The sequence below is a fragment of the Capricornis sumatraensis genome, chromosome 16 (genome assembly GCF_032405125.1).
Source record: "Capricornis sumatraensis isolate serow.1 chromosome 16, serow.2, whole genome shotgun sequence".
NCBI lineage: Eukaryota > Metazoa > Chordata > Mammalia > Artiodactyla > Bovidae > Capricornis > Capricornis sumatraensis.
This window is the reverse complement of record NC_091084.1, coordinates 8,375,587-8,399,481: the sequence shown is the minus strand read 5'-3', so window position 1 is coordinate 8,399,481 and position 23,895 is coordinate 8,375,587. Positions and strand designations below refer to the sequence as shown.

Here is a 23,895-nt window from a genome sequence, read left to right as displayed (position 1 = left end):
AGTGAACTCTGGGAGTTGGTGATGGACAGGGAGGCCTGGCGTGCTGCGATTCATGGGGTCACAAAGAGTTGGACACCACTGAGCAACTGAACTGAACTGATACAGTTTTATAGAGATATAGTTGATATATGACACTATATGTTTAAAGTTTACAGAATAATTATTTGACTTACATACACTGTGAAATGATTACCACAGTAAGTTTAGTTAACATCCACCATCTCATATAGACACAAAATAAAATTTTTTTCCCTTGTAATGAGAATTCTTAGGATTTACTGTGAACAACTTTCTTACATATCATAGAACAGTGATAAACCATAGTCATCATGTTGTAATTATATGCCTAGTATATATTTACCTTATAACCTGAAGTTTGTACATTTTGACCTTTTATCCAAATGCCCCTCCCCCCACACCTCACTTATGATAACCACAAATTGGCTCTCTTTTTCTATGAGTTTGGGTTATTGTTTTCTAGATTCTGCATATATGTGATATATCCATTTGTCTTTCTCTGTCCAATTATTTCACTTAGCATAATGTCGTCAAAGTCCATGTATGTTGTTGTGTGTGTATATATATATATACACACACACCACAAGCTTTTTTATCCATTCACTCATTAGTGGTCACTTAGATTGTTTCTACATTTTGGCTATTGTAAATAATGCTGCTGATGAACATGGGGGTGCAGATATCTCTTCAACATAGTGTTTTTATTTCCATTGGATACATTCCCAGAAATGCAATTGCTAGATCACATGATAGTTCTATTTTTAATTTTTTCAGGAACCTCTATATTGTTCACTTCCTTTCCAATTAATTTTTTTTTTGCTGCTATTCCAAGAGTTCTTTATACATTATGGATATTAACCCTTGTTACATATGTGGTTTGCAAATACTTTTACATTTTCGATAGGTTGTCTTTTCATTTTGTTGATCATTTCTTATGCAGACGCTTTTTAGTTTGAAGTAGTCCCACCAGTTTATTTTTTATTTTGTTGCTTTTGCTTTGTGGTATATTAAAAAAAATCATTGCCAAGACTCATGTCAAAGAAGTTCTTTCCTATATTTTCTTCTAGGAGTTTTATGGTTTCAGGTCTTATATTAAGTCTTTAATCCATTTGAGTTAATTTTTGTGAGGAGTGTTAAGATAGGGATCTAATTTCACTCTTTTACATGTGAATGTCCAAATTTCCTAGCACCATTTATTGAAGACTGACACACTTCCATTGAGAATTCTTGGCTCCTTTGTCGAATATTATTTTGCCATATTTGTCGTTCAGTCGCTCAGTCATGTCTGACTCTTTGCAACACCATGGACTGCAGCACCCCAGGCTTCCCTGTCCTTCACTATCTCCTGAAGGTTGCTCAAAGTCATGCCCATTGAGTCAATGATGCCATCCAACCATCTCATCCTCTGTTATCCCATTCTCCTTTTGCCTTCAATCTTTCCCAGTATCAGGGTCTTTTCAAATGAGTCAATTCTTCACATCAGGTGGCCAAAGTGTTGAAACTTCAGCATCAGTCCTTCCAATGAATATTCAGGACTGATTTCCTTTAGGATGGACTGGTTTGATCTCCTTGCAGTCCAAGGGACTCTCAAGAGTCTTCAACAGCACAGTTCAAAAGCATCAATTCTTCAGTGCTCAGTCTTCATTATGGTCCAACTCTCATATCTGTACATGACTGGAAAAAACACAGCTTTGACTATAGGGACCATTGTTTGCAAAGTGATGTCTCTGCTTTTTAATATATCATCTAGGTCTGTCATAGCTTTTCTTCCAGGGAGCAAACATCTTTTAATTTTATGGCTTCAGTCACCATCTGCAGTGATTCTGGAGCCCATAAAAATAAAGTCTGTCACTGTTTCCACTGTTTCCCCATCTATTTGCCATGAAGTGATGGGACCAGATGCCATGATGTTAGTTTTATGAATGTTGAGTTTTAACCCAACTTTTTCACTCTTATCTTTCACTTTCATCCAGAGGCTCTTTAGTTCTTTTTTGTTTTCTGCCATATGGGTGATTCATCTGCATATCTGAGGTTATTGATATTTCTCCTGGCAATCTTGATTCCAGTTTGTGATTCAACCAGCCTAGCATTTCGCATGATGTACTCTGCATATAAGTTAAATAAGCAAGGTAACAGTATACAGCCTTGACAGACTCCTTTCCCAGTTTGGAACCAGTCCATTGTTCCGTGTCTTGTTCTAACTGTTGATTCTTGACTTCCATACATTCTCAGGAGGTGGGTAAGGTGGTCTGGTATTCCAATCTCTTAAAAAATTTTCCAGTTTGTTGTGATCCACACAGTCAAAGACTTTAGTGTAGTCAATGAAGCAGAAGTAGATGTTTTCTGGATTTCTCTTGCTTTTTCCATGATCCAGTGGATGTTGGCAATTTGATCTCTGGTTCCTTTGCCTTTTCTAAATCCAGCTTGTACATCTGGAAGTTTTCTGTTTATTTATTGTTGAAGCCTAGCTTAAAGGATTTTGAGCTTTACCTTGCTAGTGTGTGAAATGAATGCAATTGTATGGTAGTTTGAACATTCTTTGGCATTTCCCTTCTTTGGAGTTGGAATGAAAATTGACCTTTTCTGATCTTGTGGACACTGCTGAGTTTTCCAAATTGCTGGCATACTGAATGCAGCACTCTAAAAGCATAATCCTTTATAATTTTAAGTAGCTCAGTTGAATTCCATCACCTCCACTAGTTTTGTTTGTAGTAATGCTTCCTAAGGCCCACTTGACTTCATACACCAGGATGTCTGGCTCTAGGTAAGTGACCACACCATCCTGGTTATCTGGATCAGTAAGACCTTTTTTATACAGTTCTTCTGTGTATTCTTGCCACCTCTTCTTAATCTGTTCTGCTTTTGTTAGGTCTTCACTGTTTCGGTCCTTTATTGTGCCCATCTTTGCATGAAATATTCTCTTGGTATCTCTTAATTTTCTTGAAGAAATCTCTAGTCTTTCCCATTCTATTTGTCCCATTCCTCTATTTCTTTGCACTGTTCACTTAGGAAGGCTTTCTTATCTCTACTTGCTAGTCTCTGGAACTCTGCATCCAGTTGGATATATCTTGCTCCTTCTCCTTTGCCTTTCACTTCTTTTCTCAGCTATTTGTAAGGACTCCTCAGATAGCCTTTTTGCCTTTTGCATTTCTTTTTCTTTTTGGAATGGTTTTGATCCCTGCTTCCTGTACAGTGTTACAAACCTCTGTCCATAGTTCTTCAGGCACTTGGTGTATCACATCTAATCCCTTGAATCTATTTCTATTTCCACTGTATAATCATAAAGGATTTTATTTAGGTCATACCTGAATGGTCTAGTGGTTTTCCATACTTTCTTCAATTTTAGTCTGAATTTTGCAATAAGGAGCTTATGATCTGAACCATAGTCAGCTCCCAGTCTTATTTTTGCTGACTGTATAGAGCTTCTCCAACTTCAGCTGTGAAGAATAAAATCAGTCTGATTTCAGTGTTGACCATCTGGTGATGTCCTTGTGCAGAGTTATCTCTTGTGTTGTTGGAAGAGGGTGTGTGCTATGACCAGTGTGTTCTCTTGACAAAACTCTATTAGCCTTTGCCCCGCTTCTTTCTCAGGATTGCTTTAGCTCTTTGTAGTCTTTGTGGTTCTATCTAAATTTGGGGATTGTTTTTTACCTCTGTTAAAAATGCCATTTAAATCTTGGTAGGGATTGCACTGAATTTCTAAATGGCTTTTGGTAGTATTGATGTTTTAACAATATTAATTCTTCCAACCCAGACTATATTTCCATTTACTTGTGTCTTCTGTTTCTGTCATCACTGTTTTATAATTTCAGAGTGGAGATCTTTCATCTCCTGATTAAATCTATTCCTAGGTATTTGTTTGTTGTTGATGCTATTGTAAGTGGGACAATTTTTCTCTTTTTCAAATAATTCATTATTGGTGTATAGGAAAACTACTGTTTTTGAATGTTATTTTGTAAACTGCAACTTTGTTGAGTTTGTTAAATAGAACTAAAAGCTTTTTGGTGGGGCTTCCCTGGTGGCACAGTGGTTAGGAATCTACCTGCCTAATCAGGGGACAGAGATTCAATTCCTGATCTGGGAGGGTCCCGCATGCTGAGGTGACTAAGTCCATGTGCCACAACTGCTGAGCCCGTGTGCTGCAGCTACTGAGGCCTGCAAGCCCGAGAGCCTGTGTTCCGTAAAGAGAGAATCCACCACCATGAGAAGCTTCTGCACTGCACCTCGAGTGTAGCCCCCACTTGCCTCAACTAGATAAAGCCCGCATGGAGCAATGAAGAATATACTTTTAAAAAATATTTATGTTTTGTCCATAGTCTGTATTTAACAAAATAAAAGCTTTTTGGTGGAGTCTTTAAGTTCTTTTATATATAAAATCATGTCATCTGCAAACTGGGACAGTTTTACTTCCTCCTTTCCAATTTTGTTGCCTTTTCTCTTTCTTGCCTGATTGCTCTGGCTAGGACTTCTGGAACTTTGTTGAATAGGAGTGGTGAAGGTGGGCACTCATGTCTTGTTCTTTTTTTTAAAAAAATATGTTTTAAAATTTTTATTTAGCTGCACCAGGTGTTAGTGGCAGCACATAGGATTGCCAATCTTCATTGAGGCATGCAGAATGTTTAGTTGCAGCTTGCAAACTCTGTTAGTTGTGGTATATGGGATCTAGTTCCCTGACCTGGGATCAAACTCAGGCCCCCTGCGTTGGGGGCATGGAATTTTATCCACCTGACCATCAGAGACCTCCCTCTTGTTTTGTTCTTATCTTAGAGGGAAAGCTTTCAACCTTTCACTAATGAGTATGTTAGCTGTGGGCCTGTGATATATAACTTTTATTATGTTGAGGTGAAAGTGAAAGTGAAGTTGCTCAGTCATGTCCGACTCTTTGCAACCCCATGAACGGTAGCCTACCAGGCTCCGCCGTCCATGGGATTTTCCAGGCAAGAATACTGGAGTGGGATGCCATTTCCTTCTCCAGGGTATCTTCCCAACCCAGGGATCGAACCTGGGTCTCCTGCATTGCAGACAGACGCTTTACCATCTGAGCCACCAGGGAAATCCAGTATGTTGAGGTACATTCCTTTAATTATGTTAAGATGAACGGATGTTAAAATTTTCAAATGCTTTTTCTGTGTCTGAGGTATTTTTTTCATTATATTAATGTGATGTATCACAGAGTTATTTGCATATGTTAAACCATCCTTGAAGTGAAGTTGCTCAGTCCTATACGACTCTTTGAGACCCCATAGACTGTAGCCTACCAGGTTTCTCAGTCTATGGGATTTTCCAGGCAAGAGTACTGGAGTGGGGTGCCATTTCCTTCTCCAGGGGATCTTCCTGACCCAGGGATCGAACCCCTGTCCCCCGCATTGCAGGCAGACGCTTTACCCTCTGAGCCACCAGGGAAGCCTGGTGAAACCATCCTTACATCCTAGAAATAAAAGTCCCAGTTGATCATGGTGAATGATCTTTGTGTGTGTGTGTGGCTGAATTCAGTTTGCCAGTATTCTATGAAGAATTTTTGCAACTATATTCATCAGGGATATTGGCCTATAGTTCTCTTTTCTGGTAGTGGCCTTTTCTGACTGGTACTACAGTAATGTGAGCCTCATAAAACTAATTTGGGAATGTTCCTTCCTCTTTTTTTTTGGTAAGAGCTTTGAGAATGATTTAGTTCTTTCAGTGTTTTATAAAATACTCCAGTGAAGCTGTTTTGTCCTGGTATTTTTAGTGCTGGGAATTTTTGACTACCCATTCAATCTCCTTATTAATAAACGGTCTGTGCAAATGTCCTATTTCTTCTGAGTCAGTTTGGCAGGTTATATGTTTCTATTTTTCCCACTTCATCAGTGGGACAGGGTATGCCTCAGCTTCTGGGGGTGAGAGTAGACCATGGGCCAGGGCTGCCAAATCTCTTTGGGGACCCAAATCAGGCAGTCCTGCACTTCACTGAGTTCCCAGGTTAGACTGTGCCACCAAATTGATTCTGATTCTGGAGATGAGCAAAGCTGCTGGGACCACAGCACTTGCATGTTGCTGGTCGGACTTCACCTGCCACGTTCTGAGTGCTGGTTACTGCAAGCTTTCTCCTTTTCTCTGTTGGATTCCAAGTGGTCAAGCCCCCCAGATTTCCTTGCAGTTCTCAGGGGGTGAGACGAGTGGGTGCTCCGAAGAAGTGACCTATAGTGCTGGGGGAACTGGATATCCACTCTGGGCTCTCTCTTCCAAATGGGGTAACTCTAAGCTCAGGGGAAACCTCTTGGTATGTTATGGTGCTAGCCTGGGGAGGGGCAGTGAGTCACCATGTAGCCCCTCCTCTGTACCTTTAAATGTGGTCTTTCTTGGTGTCTGTGGTGCAAGGGGATGCTTCAGCCTCACTCCTGTGTTCCAGGCTTCTCTCGGTGCACAATAGTTGTCAGCTGTGCTTCTTGTAAGTGGGGTGAGAGGAAGTCAGGAACAATCTATGTTGCCACCTTGGTGATGACACACGGCATTTTTTTGGTATGTATGCTGCTGCTGCTGCTAAGTCACTTCTGGCATGTCCGACTCTGTGTGACCCCACAGACAGCAGCCCACCAGGCTCCCCTGTCCCTGGGATTCTCCAGGCAAGAACACCTGGAGTGGGTTGCCATTTCCTTCTCCAATGCATGAAAGTGAAAAGGGAAAGTGAAGTCGCTCAGTTGTGTCCGACTCCTAGCAACCCCATGGACTGCAGCCTACCAGGCTCCTCCATCCATGGGATTTTCCAGGCAAGAGTACTGGAGTGGGGTGCCATTGCCTTCTCCATTTTCTATGTATAAGATACTTCAATTTTTAAAGAATAACTAGCTGAACCTTAAAAGGGCATTTTTTTCCTCGACAGATGTGATGTTTATTCTATCTATACTCATACCATTGTTTACCTAAATAAGAAACACATTCAAGCCTGACGCTGCTGGGAGCATAACTACCCAGAGTGAAGCTGAAGTAATGATGTGGAGGGAGGAAGAATTATGTACAAATATTACTGTAGGAGTACATTTTATTATATAAAGAATTTTCTGCAGACTGCACCTTTTCCCCTTGGTTACTCTGTAACAATATGTATTTAAGTCTTCCTTGCATGTGTGGTAAGTCACTCAGTCCTGTCTGACTCTGCGACTCTACGGACTGTAGCCCGCCAGGCTCCTCTGTCCATGTGATTCTCTAGGTAAGAATACTAGATTGGGTTGCCATGCCCATCTCTAGGGGACCTTCCCGCCTGGGGGTGGAACCCCCATCTCTTATGTCTCCTGCATTGGAAGGTGGTTCTTTACCACTAGCACCACCTGGGAAGCCAAGTCATTCTTTCAATAAAGCTAAATTATATCCAGTTGTAAAGAAAAAGTGTTGAAAAACCATATGTTAATACATTTGCAGCTGACTTATATCAGAAACGGTAATTGTAAAATTTCTACAACAGATATACTTGTTTTAAAGGTTCTACCCAGAAGAATAAAAATAAGTGGCTTTAAATGAAAGTCCTTTGAGCAGTGCCTCTCAGACTGGTGTTCAGAATCACCTGACAGGACTGCTAAATGACTGCTGGGCTCCACCCCAGAGACTGTGATTCAGGAGATCTGGGGTGGGATCTACTGTACCAAGCTTCCACGTGAGGCTGCTGCTGGGCCAGGCAACCACACAACAATCTGCCTTTTCACTTTGGGCATTTTCTGTTAGTTTCTCCTGAGTTTGATAAAAAATGAAGCAAAACCACACACTACTCTTGGATAAAGAACAGAATTTTATTCTAAAAATAGATCTCAGTAACAAGGAAATACCAAAAGTTGGTCCTTATAATAAAAAGAAAAAATGTAACAGAAATTTGCTTTATATTTTTTTCCTGAAAAATACAAAATTATCACTCTAATTTTGCCAGCTCTCATTAACTGTATTTGAATTATTCATTCTATGGACTATCCAAGGAAATTTAAAAATCTTAGGTTGAATTCTACCTAATATTTAAACATACATTTGAGTTGGTTTTATCTTCAAGTAAATACATTCTTAAAGAATGCAAATGAAACTGAACATTTGCTGAAGTAAACATAATGAGGAAGATAAATTTATACTTAGGAAATGTGCTCCAAAGTGAAATACTGGTTTTATAGTTGTTTCCCTTATTTTTTGCAGATAACCAAAAAGCTCCCAAACCCCAAAACCTGATTGTATTGAACTACTGATATTTGAAAGTAACAAATTATACAACTTATATACAGAAAAAGACATAACTAAATTTTTTCAAGCCCCAAGAACAGGAAATTTTAAAGGCAAATAATGACATTCAGTACTTAAAAAGTGGTTTTATATTTTCAAAGTGCTAAGAAACAAGTATTCAAGAAAATTTCAGGCCTGTCTACAAAGTTCTGACTGACTTGAAGTACTGAAATACCAAGAATTCAGAAGACAAGTTAAGGTTAAAAAGCCTTCTTTACTATAAAACATGTCTTCAGTATATTTTGCAAAGAAGTAAAGCAGTGGTTAAAGGACCAGTCATGGATAAGTTAGTAACATACAAGTCATCTATCAGCCCAGATCTCTTTCCAAACTAACGCAAACACGTGTTTCATGCACGCCTTCCACACTGCATGGGTCTCATCCACCCGTCCTGTCACATCCAGATTTTGCATAATTCTTATTCTTCATCATGTCAGTTGGCCACAATACACAGTGAGTAGAAATGATCCTTTCATATCAGAATTCTTGATTCTCTGCACAAAAGTTACATTTAATTCTTCTTAAATGAACGTACACATTTATTAGGACTTCTTAGCTCATTTCTGGGCTGTCAGAAATTGGTGTGATTTACTTTGACCGTCTAAGACAGAAGAAACAGTATGTTAGTACGTAGTATGACTAAGTATCTCTTTTGTTAAAACTTGACCCTGAGTTTTGAGTGCTGGAATATAAACTGTAAAGCTGAAAACACTCCAAAATATGTTGGCTAATACTGCTGTCTTTATAATATTATGCTTTTTCTCTCCATTAACATAATACATCTGAAAGTGCCTCCTCCTCAGCAGGGGAGAAGAGGAGAAGTTGAGAGAAGACCCAAATACGGAAGCAGGAATGTCCGGTCTTAAAAACTCCTGTTTTAAAACTAAGAATTTATTCCAAAATATGTTGGTGTTTTAGTGTAAAAATGCTATTTCCCCAAATCTCTGAGTGACACTGATGGAGTGCACCTATAGGAGTAGCAGCCTGAGGGAAGCCCCACAGCTTGGCAAACACAGCACTTCTCTCTCATTTCGACCAAAGAGTGCTAAGTGTTGCTGTGGAAATCATCTAAAGGTATTTTTTTTTTAAGCTAAGTCTGTTTACATTATGTTAACCATTTCTAAACATTGAAAGCAGTTCTACATCTGTTAAAAATATTCACTAAATATAAAATTAACAACTGAACATGAAATAAAGCAATTTCCAGTGGTGACAGTGTTCTCACAGTAGCAAATAATCTAATTATTTAATACTAACAACTAAGTTTTTAAAACATTATTATGTTAAACAGCAATTACAGAGGAGAAAAAAGGCAGTTACATCAACTGCTATTGAAAGCACAAAAGAAAAATACAGGCTCTCCAATGGTTCTCTAACAAGGATGAGCCTAGATACTGTTTCTAGTTTTAATTTTTCTTTTTTTTTTGGTGGGGGAGGGCATGTATTTTGTTCTAAACAAAATAACTAACTTTAACTATATAAAATATTGATGGTTTCTGAAGAGACAATAAACTAAAATTATGCTTAAGATGTGGCTTATTCATATAATTTCTGCTATGTGGCAATGGTAATTAGGATATATCCAGCTGTTATTAGCACTGAGATTCTTTGTGTGACTAACAAAGACATCAAAATCCTTAGTGCTGAGACAAGCTCCTTATTTGAATGACCAGATGGCATCATACCCTTCAGTGATGATGCTTTCCAATTACTGGCCTATGTGACCAATGCCACAGAAAAGTAAGACCAGACTTGTGTGTCTTACTATGTATTTTCTAAAACTGAATATAATACCACTGCACTAACTATATGCTCCATATGTTCATTAAAAACCCCCAAACCAAAACCTTTTTCCTTTAATAATCATGAGGAATCTTTACATATTTATATAATACACTGTATATTATATGCACGGCCTGTTTATGCTATTTTCAAGAAGAGAATACTGTATTAAAGTAATAAATCAAAATTAGGTGATAAGGCTGTATCACTCTTCTTTCCATTGGTTCTTGGAGTCTCTTAAATGATGGCATCATGTTCATCGCTGTAATAAATCAAAAGTTAAAATTACTTGATGTTTTATATTTGTATCAAAATACTTATAGTTCATATTTTTAAGTAATGAATAATTTCAAGCTTCAGAATCAAAACTGTCATTGCTTTGTGTTTTCTTAAGCAAAAGTACCTGGTATACTATAGTGGTTAAGGATTCAAGCAGTGTATTCAGGTTGCAAAATGGATCTACACTCAAATCTCTGCTCTACAGCAGCTGTGACTTTTCATCAATTAGCTATTATAAACCTCTTTAAAAAAGAAAATAACCAGAACAATCATTTTATGAGCATCTACTATGTGCCAGGTGTTCTGCTACAGACTTTACACCCATATCTCATTCAGTCATCACAGTAGCCCCAAGCAGAGGGAGGGTGCTGAAAAAAATATGTGTGTGTGTATGTGTGGATAATGGTAGGTATTTAATCAGTCAATTCCATTTTGCAGAAGATCAGAAGCTAAGCAAGCATGTAAGCCTGTGGCCTCTCATCTTGACTACTAGACACTGCTGCACCATGCACATGAATGTAGGCAGGCACCCTGCTAGTCAACAGTAGAACCAGACTCACATTTAAGTCTGTCTGCCCCAACCCCACCTCTTACCACATCACTCCACCGTCTATCCATGCAACCCTAAGAAACACAGCAGTTAACACTTTAATCAGTGTTATTATCCAATAAATGGAAATTAGAAATGCTCATAATTACTAGATACTGGTCTCAGTGTCCTTAATGGGAAAATAGTAAGTCTTTATTTATGGAATGTCATTATTTATAACTTCAAAGGAACAACTGGCTTTAAAATAACACTTTAAAAAAGTGTAGCCCTAAGAAAAACATGGTCAATTAAACTACAACACAATGCTTTCTCATCCCATAGAAAGTAAGATGCATCTACTTCAGAGGGGTTAAAATGTGGAAAAACATAAAAACAAAAATGTGTTCTGAGACTCAATGAAATAAGGTGTTTCACCAGCTACTGGTGTGATATGAATAAGACTGCTTCTAGCGTCACACTGCCCTATACACCTCACAGTCCCCTCAGTTATGGGACTCTGGACCTGACGCCTTCCACAGGGCATGCAGCATTATGTGGCCATGTACATGTGACAAAGAAGCTGGCCCGTAAAGCTAACACTACATACTTCGTAGTTAAGGCTCTTTAAAATGAAAATAGCACACTTAAATTTAGTTCCTTCATAGTTTTATAGTCTCAAGAGTATCAATAAATATTGATGATATAAAAAAGGAGATGTATTAAATTTAATCAAAATGTGCCTTCTGTTTAACTGGTGAAATTAAAAAAAAAAAAAAAAAGCCAGATGATAAATATTTCTAGGAACAGAGTGGTTTAAAAAATTTTTCCAAATGTTAAAGCATTTTTAGAATTAACTTGATTTAGTTAGTTTCCTTTTTCTTTTCTTCTTTTACAGGCTGAGCTACAAGAGGAAGAATGAATGTTTCTGAATGTGCGTTTATCTGACAAGACACCACCTTGATATTCTTTTAAAGTAAGTTTGATATGATGGCTACTATACATGGAAGGTAAGTTACAATTTAAATATTTTTTAAAGTCTGGTTTTCTTAGTTCAATGAAAAATCTGAGACTTATTTTGATATTATAATTTCCTCCTAGAAATTCATAATGTACATCAACATATTAAAGGCTTACACAATTTTACTGTGCTCAATCAGCATTTCCTGAATGTTTCTGACATGGAAATTCTATGGGACATATATGTATTGACATATGACAACTTACATTTTGGAAAATGCCATTTGTTCTATGGTATTTATTTTAAATATGCATTAACTGATGCTGGGAAAGATTGACGGCAGGAGGAGAAGGGGATGACAGAGGATGAGATGGTTGGATGGCATCACCGACTCAATGGACATGGGTTTGGGTAAACTCCGGGAGTAGGTGATGGACAGGGAGGCCTGGCATGCTGCAGTTCATGGGGTTGCAAAGAGTTGGACACGACTGAGCGACTGAACTGAACAATCAAAAGAATAAATTCACTCTTGTACATATAAGACTCAAAAGAAAAACCAAAAGGACTTTGTTGTAGTAACAAAAATTGGGAGATGATATCTCTAAAAACCATCAGCTCTATAGAATGACATGGTTTGTTGTTGAGGACTTGTTGATAAAGCTCACCTGAAAAGATGGTTTTACTACAGAGTAACTGATAATATATATTATACTAACAACTCATTATCAGGGAAAATGAGGCTGTCAGAATTTCTTTACTTTCTTTGTCACAGAAAGCAGAAATCATGTTTTTATCAAGGATGCTACTTTAGTGTATCTTACATTTGTCAGCAGCACTAAGTCAACAGCCTTAGGAGACCTGATAGGGTATTTCTTGTGATTAGAGGTGTAAGCATGTGAAAAGGGCTGATTAAACTTGGGTCTCCAGTTAGAAAAAGGATGGCACACTAATAAAACACAATCATTTTTACAGGTATATACATCCATTTTCATTTGCAAATAGTTATAATCACGAGCTTGTACCCAATTTGCTTTAGGCACAAAGGATTAATAGGAATATAACTCATAAATCTGTGAATTATTAATCACCGAGATGAACACTGGCTCTACTCTTAAATTTTGTCATGATATTTAAATAAAGAACTAATAATAATAATAATAAAAGTCCTGGCCAATCAAAACTTACATGGTTCTATACCGAATGCCTCGTCTTGAATAATACACTTTGCATCCAATGTAAAGAAAAGATAAAACTCCCAGTGTTAATACAATACCACCAACAAAGCTGCCAGTATCAAATTTTGATCCTTTATTTTCCTTAGAAATAATAGTTGTTGTGACTAGAAGAAAACAAAACAAAAAATAGGTTTTAGTGCTTTTAAAATACATTGTAATCAACTAAAACATTTTGAATTTCCATGTAAGCACTCTGACTTGGGGACGAGAAGGACATGAAGTTGCTTTCCAGCTGGTTTTGTGTCTAGTGACTGCCTGGCTTTAGTTTTCTTCAGCTGACCCAACACATCCCTTATTAAAGAAACCCCCACTGCCTGCAGTCCCAAGATCTTAATGCGAGACTGGACTTAGATGGGCTACCAAAACCATCCAAGGCAGCAAGAGTCGGGGAATTCTTTTACGAATTCTCTTTAAGAGTTCATGCCCTAAACAAAACACGTCTGGGTAACAGCTGTAATCCTGAAACTGGATCCAATTTGAATAAATGTTTCTAACTGAGATTTTTCCTTTTGAACAAATTGTGAATTTTTACTATTTTAATTTTGTGAAGTCAATACATAAATTGTAGTAATAAAGAAGAGAAACTATTCAGAATAAAAGTATATAAAAACACAAAAAAGAAATCATAAAATCTGATATTTGTTCTGGTAAATGTAATCAACAGCTTTTAAACAGAAGTTCAACTTTGGATAACTTAAAAGAGAATTTAAAGGTTTTGAATTCCAGGTTTCACAGGCATTATATTTTAAACAAATGAAGAAAAAGAGTGCTGAGACTAATAATATATATGTGACTATATCTAATACCATTAAAAAATATCTTTATGGTACAAGTGGATTAAAACCGATTTAGGTTTAGAAATCATGGAGACTGACCCTACCTAATTCCCTTCTAGAGTGAGGTACAAAAAAAATAAAATTCTGTTAGGATAATTTATTTATTTACAGATGGATCTTATACAGTCATTATTTGTCATGATTAAGTTGGAAGCTAATTTCTTAAAGGAACAAGATAGTTACTACATCAACTCTTTTCCTGATCTCTACAACTAATTTATACAGAAAATGAGAAATAATTGCCTAAATTTCTACATTTTACAGAATGGAATGATATAAATGCAGCATTTTAACAACTATTTTTCAGCATAGGAAAAAATAGGTCCATTTTATACATACCTGTTACTGATGAAGAACTATTGTGGGCTGTGGTCACTGTGGATACTGATACCTGGGATGTATTTTGTGAAACATTTGTTATTTTGGGTGTAGACTTTAAGGTGGCAGAAGTCATATTTGTTGAGACCGCTGGTGTTATCATTTTAGATGTTAAGGGTTTCAAGGTGGTGGCTGTCCCATTATTTGAGGCTGAGGAATCTTTAGTTTCTGATGATGATTTTCCTGTGGGTTTCAAGGTAGTAGTGGTTACATTCTTTGAGACTGGGGAAACTGAAGCTGTTGATGGTTTTGCACTGAGGTTGGAAGATTCACCTTTATGGTCGTGATGTCCCTGTGGGTCTATGAGAAGATATAGAAACATTAAAGCAAGGGCTGTGACTCAGATAATCAAGCTTCCACTTCACTGCCTTTCACAGTCACACAAAGGAAAAGGTCTAACAAACAGCAGCATGAAGATACTTAGTCTACTAATACTCTGCAGTACACAGCAATAAGCCATAAAATGTCTCAAAACAGGAAAATATTCAAAAGGAACCACGCCTGGATTTACATAGAGTTAGGAATTTTTGTAACCATATGGTGGGGTGGGGTGTGGGGGGAGGGGGAAGGAGATCCAACCCAGTAGACGGAGCTCTTTCAGTACAGGGACAGTGTCTTAACCACCTCTGTCTGAATATGCCATACTTTATGTCACCGTATTAGTTGAAAAGATTATTAAACCAATGGATGTAAAAAGGGTTTTTAAAGTTTAAAGTTTCCCTGCCACATTCTTTCAAAAGGCTTTGGGGACAAACAGTAGCTACATGCTTCTAACCACCTGAAGTGGCTGTGAGCATAAGCGGGACACTCTTTATAAGAGTAAAACCAACTTCCCATGATACATTAGGAATTGAAATAACATTGCAGAACATGGTTGGTTGGAAATCTCATAGTGGTGATAATAATTTTCCATCGTTGGAAAAATATTTTGGAAAGCTTAAAATATGCAAAAGCCAGTTTTATAAGGGGAAACCATTCATGTTAATTTAAAATAAACAACTGGAAATAAGTAAGTACTATTATCAAAAAATAAATACTAAATATCTATGGATAAAATGCCCTATGGCCAAAAGCAAACATTTCTGTCTTAATATTTTTTTCATACTCTATCTTCATTGTAACATCATAACCTAACTGATACTTACAACTAAAGATACTTTAGTTATTTATAATTTACTAAATAAATGTGTGTTAGTTGCTCGGTTGTGTCTGACTCTTTGTGATTCCATGGACTGCAGCCTGCCAGGCTCCTCTGTCGATGGGATTCTCCAGGCAAGAATACTGGAGTGGGTAGCCATGCCCTTCTCCAGGGGATCTTCCCAATCCAGGGATCGAACTTGGGTCTCCCGCACTGCAGGTGGATTCTTTACTGTCTGAGCCACAAAGGAAGCATAATAAATACTATTTTACTATATACTATCCAAGGAATCAAAAATCTCTCTTTGCCCTATTGTTATTGTTCAGCTCCTCTGTCTTCCACTATTCCCTGAGTTTACCAAACTTATGTCCACTGAGCTGGCAATACTATCCAACCATCTCATCATCTGCCGCCCCCTTCTCCTCTGCACTCAATCTCTTCCAGCATCAGGGTCTTTTCCAATGAGTCAGCTCTTCGCATCAGGTGGCCAAAGTATTGGAGCTTCAGCTTCAGCATCAGTCTTTCCAATGAATATTCAAGGTTGATTTCCTTTAGGACTGATTGGTTGCAATTTATCTATTTGTCTCTGCAGGTTTAGTAGTTTCTATGTTGCCTGCATTTTCTCATTTCACTCTCTCTGGCCAAGAACCAAAGTGGAAAGAATTCGCCCCTGGCCTGCCTTCTCCACGGACAACAGCATCAGGCCTTCAAGGTCCCTGTCACACCCAAAAGCTATGACTTCAGGTACTATCACCCTATCTTTCACAATTATTCTGTACTTTTTATTCAAAGAATTCAAATATTTGTTTTCAGCTTTACAGACTGGTTTTAATAGTGCTTCTTATCTGGCCATCAGCTTTTACTATTTAAATTCCTATCACCTTTTCTGAACTCTGGGTCTTTATTGTGTGATCTCTTCCACTGAGTATTACCTGATTTTTAAAAAAGACAAAAGGAATTAGTACTTCTATATTATGTTGTTGTTCAGTAGCCCACTCGTGTCTGACTCTTTGTGACCTCATGGACTGCAGCACGCCAGGCCCCCCTGTCCCTCACCATCTCCCGAAGTTTGCCCAAGTTCATGTCCACTGCATTGGTGATAATACCAAAACTTTTGTATTATACAGACTAATAAATTATAATCATTCAAGTAGATGATAGAAATGCTATGAACTTGAACTAATCTTTTATAAATCAATTAAAATGTGCTACAGATATAAGTAATATACTTTAGCATTGAAATAATCACCTATTATTTTAATCTACTGAATGAATTCTATTATAGTGAAGTTAAATACAGCAAAGAACCATTGTTTATATCATATCTTTAGAACAGAATGATCTCTGCAGAGTGGAACAATGAACACAATGCTGCTTTTGGATTATACACATACGCACACACACACAGCCTACTCTCTTCTCCCAGCCATAATAAGATATTCTTCACAGATACTATACAAAGTCACATGGGCAAAAACAGGGACCTGTCAGGTTAGTTCATTAAGAAAATCCAAATGTGTTAAAGAAATGACTAAGCAGCTAAAATTTTCTACAAATTTTGCCTGACAAAACAGGCAAATAAGTTTCATGTTAAGGTGTGTTCTGTGATGTTTAAATGTGTTAGCTGCAATGCAAGGATGCTCTCTTCAAGGTCAGAGCTCACATTCAGTGAGTCACTCCCCCCACCCACTGTCTATAATATAAGTGAATGGTCCTCTGGGCTCCTCTACAAATGAGAGCATCCCTCCATGGGCATCTGGGTGTCTTCCCTCTCCCATAACTGTTCAGTGACTGGCCAGTGTTCTCCATGGCGAGGCACAGTGAACACCTGCAGAGATGTCGGAAGAACAGACCATGCACGCAGGGCTTGGGAAGGGTTAAGCTCTGCTGTGTTAGCCCTTCAGTCTCCACAGCCTCTGAGAAGCGGAAGTTGTAAGGATGTGGAGGGTGGGTGACATGAGCGAAGGGGGTCAAAGGGACCAACCTCTAGTTATAAACTGAGTCAGTCATGGGGATGTGATGGAAACCACATGGTGACTCTAGTTCGTATCACACTGTGTATTCGAGAGTCTTTAAGAGAATAGACCTGGAAAGTTCTCATCAGAAAAAAAGGTAACTAAATATGATGACAGATGTTATATAAATTCTTATATATATTATGATAGATGTTCTTATTATGATCATTTTGCAATATAGACAAGTATCAAATCCTTATGTTATATACCTGAAACTAATGTGTTATATATCAACTATGTATTTCAATCTAAGAAAGTACAAAAACATCAAGTTAAAACAAGACAAAAGAAGGTACAAAGGCCCAAGGAGGGTATGTTACTGGAAAGTGTGATGTGTGCTCTTTGTCCACCCCCACCTCAGCCCACAGAGTAAAAGAGGGGAACACAAGCCCTCGCCCTCAAGGCAAGCTGGAAAGGCTTCAAGGGAATCACCTGAAGAGCAGGCCCAGCATCCTCTGGACCTGAAGGGACAAACACAGATCTTACTCCGGCCTGAAAAGTAACTTTAAAGGCGAGAGGCCGTGGGTGAGCTGTCTCTACCTGTCAGCAGAGTTTAAAAAGGCTACTCTGGGAGTCGATTCTTGATTCCAGTGACAACAAAGGTGCTTGCTTCCCATGAACCAAATCAGGCCCCGTGGAACACAGCCAGCACGGGGCTGCTTTAAACGACAGCTTTGCAGAGTGGGGGCCACGAGAATGGCATCATTGACTCAATGGCCATGAGTCTGAGTAAACTCCGGGAGTTGGCAATGGACAGGGAGGCCTGGCATACTGTGGTCCATGGGGTTGCTGAGAGTCGGACATGACTGAGTGACTGAACTGAACTGGACTGAAGGGAGTGGAACACGAGGACCAGTAGGGGTAAGGTCCTAGGGCATCCAGAGACTGGCGGGGTAAGTACCAGCTGAGGGTCTCTCCAGAAGCTCCCCAAGAACCACATCTGCCACCCAGGGACACCTCCACCGACTGAAAACATCCCAGCGGGCTTCTCCCCAAGCCCCTTCAGGCCTGCTTCCATGAGGTCAAAACAGCAGAGGTGAGGGGAGAAGGGGGGGCAAGGACAGGGGCTGGGCTGTACTGCAGCCCCCCTGCAGGGCCTGGGCTGCCGGAGGGAGGAATCCCACTCATCACAGGGCTATTCCTTTTGGTTTCATTCTGAACAAGACAGACATCCTACTAACTACAACTCGTTCAACAAGCTGAGCATATATACCTCAGCTAACCTGCCTCTTTAGAAACCTATATGCAGGTCAGGAAGCAACAGTTAGAACTGGACATGGAACAACAGACTGGTTCCAAATAGGAAAAGGAGTACTTCAAGGCTGAATATGAATATTGTCACCCTGCTTGTTTAACATATGCAGAGTACATCATGAGAAACGCTGGGCTGGAGGAAGCACAAGCTGGAATCAAGATTGCTGGGAGAAATATCAATAACCTCAGATACGCAGATGACACCACCTTTATGGCAGAAAGTGAAGAAGAACTAAAGAGCCTCTTGATGAAAGTGGAAGAGGAGAGTGAAAATGTTGGCTTAAAGCTCAACATTCAGAAAACTAAGATCATGGCATCTGGTCCCATTACTTCATGGCAAATAGATGGGGAAACAGTGGAAACAGTGTCAGACTTTATTTTTCAGGGCTCCAAAATCACTGCAGATGGTGATTGCAGCCATGAAATTAAAAGACGCTTACTCCTTGGAAGGAAAGTTATGACCAACCTAGATAGCATATTCAAAAGCAGAGACATTATTTTGTCAACAAAGGTCCGTCTAGTCAAGGCTATGGTTTTTCCAGTGGTCATGTATGGATGTGAGAGTTGGACTGTGAAGAAAGCTGAGTGCTGAAGAATTGATGCTCTTGAACTGTGGTGTTGGAGAAGACTCTTGAGAGTCCCTTGGACTGCAAGGAGATCCAGCCAGTCCATTCTAAAGGAGATCAGCCCTTGGTGTTCTTTGGAAGACTGTTCTTTGGAAGATGCTAAAGCTGAAACTCCAGTACTTTGGCCACCTCATGCGAAGAGTTGACTCACTGGAAAAGACTCTGATGCTGGGAGGGATTGGGGGCAGGAGGAGGAGGGGACGACAGAGGATGAGATGGCTGGACGGCATCACTGACTCGATGGACATGAATTTGGGTGAACCCCGGGAGTTGGTGATGGACAGGGAGGCCTGGCGCACTGCAATTCACTGGGTAGCAAAGAGTCGGACACGACTGAGTGACTGTACTGAACTGAAGTGAAGTGAATGCAGGTGGAGCTGCGGGACCGGGTGCAGGGGGCACACAATCGTCAACACTTATTTAGTGTTATATGTTGAACTGTGTCCCCTTAAAATTCATAGGGTGAGGCCCTAATTCCCAGTACCTGAGGATGTAGCCTTATTTGGAGATAGAATCTTCACAGAGGATTATAATCAAGTTAAAATGAGGTTAATAAGATTACTGGGATGAGGCTTAAGTACCTGGTATCCTTGTAAAGTGGGAAATTTGGAGACAGACAAACATACAGGAGGAACACTGAGAACATGAAGACAGAGATCAGGGTGGTGCTTCCAATAGGCCAAGGAAAGCCAAAGATTGCTAGTGAAACACCAGAAACGAGGGAACAGGCATGGAACAGACCTCTGTCATCAGCCCTCAGGAGGATGTAATCTGACAGTCTGTCGACAGTCTGACAATCCATCTCTGCTGTTTGCGCCACCCAGTTAGTGGTCCTTTGCTGTGGTAGCCCTGGCAAACCAATGCACTCAGGATCATAGTTCTTCCATTTCTAACAAGATGTGTCTCTGGGCAACGGTGCTGGCTGGTGGCTGTGCTAAGCTGGTTCCTTTCACAGATCTTGGAAACTCAGATCTTTGAGACAAATCCAGTGAGTCAGTACTTGTCAAACCACTCTCAGAACTGGCTTAAGTAAAACCTGACATCATCTATAGATTTCAGTCAGAGCTATAAAAATGTCCTCACCTTAACTCTTGGTTTCAGCTAACAATCACAGGAAGAGGAGACGAAGGCCGGCAGTGAGGGCGCCATGTGCCCTCCGTGCCAGCAGCTGCTGTGCTCAGAGGGAGAGGAACGAGATGGACAAGGTACCTGTGGTGACGAGGGATGTTCTGCCACTGCTGCAGAGATGCTTGGAACAGACCTACTTCCATGATTAGCACCACTGCCGCCGGAATCACAGCACGTGAAGAGGATGCTATTGAAGATATTTTCAGTTCACTGATACAAACATCCAAAAAAGAAAAAAGGGATACTCCAACCCTTTTTCTAACACCAGCCAGCCACCTTCTATCACAGCAGGACCACGGACACTATGAAGCAGCCTGTTTTTTTAGCACCAAGTAAAAGTATTCATCCTCTTTAGAGTCTGGATTTATTCCAACTACCTTTGTATACCCCTTCATGGATCATTGCCTTGTTGTGGCGAGGGAGCCTGCATAACTCAACGATGCTACAAGCCATGCTGTGCAGGGCCACTCAAGATGGATGGGTCACAGCGGAGAATTCTGACAAAGCATGATCCACTAGAGGAGGGAATGGCAAACCACCCAGTGTACTTGCCGTGAGAACCTCATGAACTGTACAGAAGGCCAAAAAGACAGGACACCAAAGCTGAGTCCCCCCAGGCCTGAAGGTGTCCAACACGCTACTGGGGAGGAGCAGAGGAAATTACCAATAGCCCCAGAATGAATGAAGTGGCTGGGCCAAAGCGGCAAGATACTCAGCTGTTGATGTGTCTGCTGATGAAAGTAAAATCCAATGCTGCAAAGAACAGTACTGCACAGAAACCTAGAATAGAATGTTAAGTCCACGAATCAAGGAAAATTGGAAGTGGTCAAGCAGGAGATGCTAAGATTGGACACCGACATCCTAGGAATCAGCAAACTAAAATGGATGGGAATGGGTGAATTTAACTCAGATGACCATCTACTACTGTGAGCAAGAATCCCTTAGAAGAAATGGTGTAGCCCTCATAGTCAACGAAAGAGTCTGAAATTCAGTACTTGGGTGCAACCTTGAAAATGACAGAACGATCTCAGCTCATTTCCAAGGCAAACCATTCAACATCACAGTAATCCAAGTCTATGCCCCACCACTGATGGCTGAAGAAGCTGAAGTAGGTTAGTTCTATGAAGACCTAGAAGACCTCCTAGAACTAACACCTAAAAAAAATATTCTATTCATCATCAGGGATTGGAATGCAAAAGTAGGAAATCAAGATAAACCTGGAGTCACAGGCAAGCTTGGCCTTGCAGAACAAAACGAAGCAGGGCAAAGGCTAACTGAATTCTGCCAAGAGAATGCACTAGTCATAGCAAATACTGTTTTTCAACAACCCAAGAAACAACTTTACACATGGACAATCACCAAATGGTCAATACCAAAATCAAATTGATTACATTCATTGTAGCTGAAGATGGAGAAGCTGTATAGTCAGCAAAAACAAGACCTGGAGCTGACTGTGGTTCAGATCATCAGCTTCTTGTAGCAAAATTCAGGCTTAAACTAAAGAAAACTGGGAAAAACACTACCTGAATGAATTTGCAGTGGAGGTAATGATAGATTTAAGGGACTAGATCTAGTTAACAAACAGACTACTTAACAATCAAAAAGGTTTGAGAGAGAACCACGAGCTAGGGCAGGATTGAACAAGGTTCATCTCCTACATGGATCCACTCGTTCAGGTCTGGGCCAGATGGCTGTTTTATCTAATGCATAGAAACCATGACAGAGTGTCAAGGAAAAGGAAGAAATAGGAATATGTTCCAAAGTTAAGAACAAGAAAAAACATTAGAAAAATACTTCAATGAAACAAAGATAAAAAATTTACCTGATAGAAAGTTCAAAATAACTGTCATAAAGATTCTCACTGAACTTGGGAGAAAAATGGATAAGCACACTTCAATAAAGAGAAAATGTAAGAAAGTGTGAACAAGATGACACAGAGCTGAAGAATAAAATAACTGATACAATAAAGAGGTTTAACAGCAGAATAGATAAACCAAGAGAAAGGATCAGTGAACTCAAGGACAGGACAGTGGGGCTCTCTTAATCAGAGCAGCAAAAAGAAAAAAAGAGTAAAAAAATAAAGATATTTTAAGGGACTTATGGGAAAACTTATAGGAATGTTATAAATAAGCTGTTATATGTAAGCTTCATGGTAACCACAAAGAAAAATACTTGTAGTAGATAAACAGAAAGGAATCAAAGCATACCACTAAAGTATGCCATCAAACCACAAAAGAGAATAAAAAGAAGAAAGAAATAGAGAAACTGCAAAAGAGCCAGAAAATAGGTGACAAAATGGAAATAAGTCCGTATTTATCAATGATTACTTTAAATGTAAATGAACTAAATTTTCCCATTGAAAGATATAGACAGAGTGGATGAATGGATTTAAAAAAACAAAAACACACCCATCTGTATGCTGCCTACAAGAGACTCACTTCAGGTATAATGACACAGAGAGATTGAAGGAGAGGGAACAGAGAAAGATATGCCCTGCAAATGGAAATATAAAGAAAGCTGGGGTAGCTATACTTATATGAGACAAAGTAAACTTTAAAACAAAGACTGTAACAAGAGACAAAGAAGGGCGTTACATAATGATAAAGGGGTCAACCAAATAAGCAAATATATATGCACTCAACGTAGGAACACTTAAGTATATAAAGCAAACATTAACAAACTTAAAGGGAAAAATAAGACAGCAACACAATAACAAGAGGGACTTTAATATCCCACTTAAATTAATGGATAGACCATCCATCAGACAGACTATCAATAAGGAAACACTGACCTTAAATGACAAGTTAGAACATAAAAGACCTAACAAACTAGTACAGAACATTCCATCCAAAAAGCAACAGAAGACACAATCTTCTTAGTGCACATGGAAAATTCTATGGGATAAATCATATTATTAGACCAGAAAACAAGTTCTTAACAAAGGTAAGAAGACTAAAATAATATCAAGTATCCTTTCCAACAACAACGGTAGGAAACTAGAATTCAATTACAGAAGAAAACTGGAAAATGCACAAAGATGTGGAAATGAAACAACATGCTACTGAACAACTGATGAGTCAAAGAGGAAACAAAAAAATACCTTAAGACATATGAAAATGGAAATATAGGATTCCAAAATTTATGCATGTATGCTAAATTGCTTCAGTCATATCCAACTTTTTGTGACCCCATGGACTGTAACCTGCTAGGCTCCTCTGTCCATGGGATTCTCCAAGCAAGAATACTGAAGTGGATTGCCATGCCCTTTTCCAGGGGATCTTCCTGAACCAGGAATCGAATAAGCATATCTTATGTCTTCTGCACTGGCAAGTGGGTTCTTTACCTCTAGTGCCACCTGGGAAGCCCCTTATGGAATGCAGTAAAAGAATTCTATCAGTGAAATGCATAGCTATAAATGCCTACCTCAAGAAACAAACAAAAAACAAAACTCACATAAACAACCTAAATTTACACCTAAAGAAACTAG

General features: G+C 39.2%; 1 protein-coding gene and 1 non-coding gene across 2 annotated transcripts in view; both read right to left on the bottom strand.

Moving 5' to 3' along the window:
• Positions 1 to 4,999: 4,999 nt before the first annotated feature.
• Positions 5,000 to 5,071, bottom strand: TRNAC-GCA (transfer RNA cysteine (anticodon GCA)). Its single transcript has one exon. It is a non-coding gene; the product is annotated as a tRNA-Cys (tRNA).
• A 4,589-nt stretch (positions 5,072 to 9,660) lies between these two features.
• TMEM123 (transmembrane protein 123) overlaps positions 9,661 to 23,895 on the bottom strand; it is an 87,021-nt gene continuing 72,786 nt past the window's right edge. Inside the window, exons 11-14 of the mRNA XM_068988825.1 lie at positions 14,521 to 14,547; positions 14,209 to 14,430; positions 12,984 to 13,137; positions 9,661 to 10,294 (exon numbers count right to left, since the gene is read on the bottom strand). Coding sequence (XP_068844926.1) covers positions 10,270 to 10,294; positions 12,984 to 13,137; positions 14,209 to 14,430; positions 14,521 to 14,547 — 428 coding nt within the window. The 3' untranslated portion in view covers positions 9,661 to 10,269. The remainder of the gene's footprint in view (positions 10,295 to 12,983; positions 13,138 to 14,208; positions 14,431 to 14,520; positions 14,548 to 23,895) is intronic.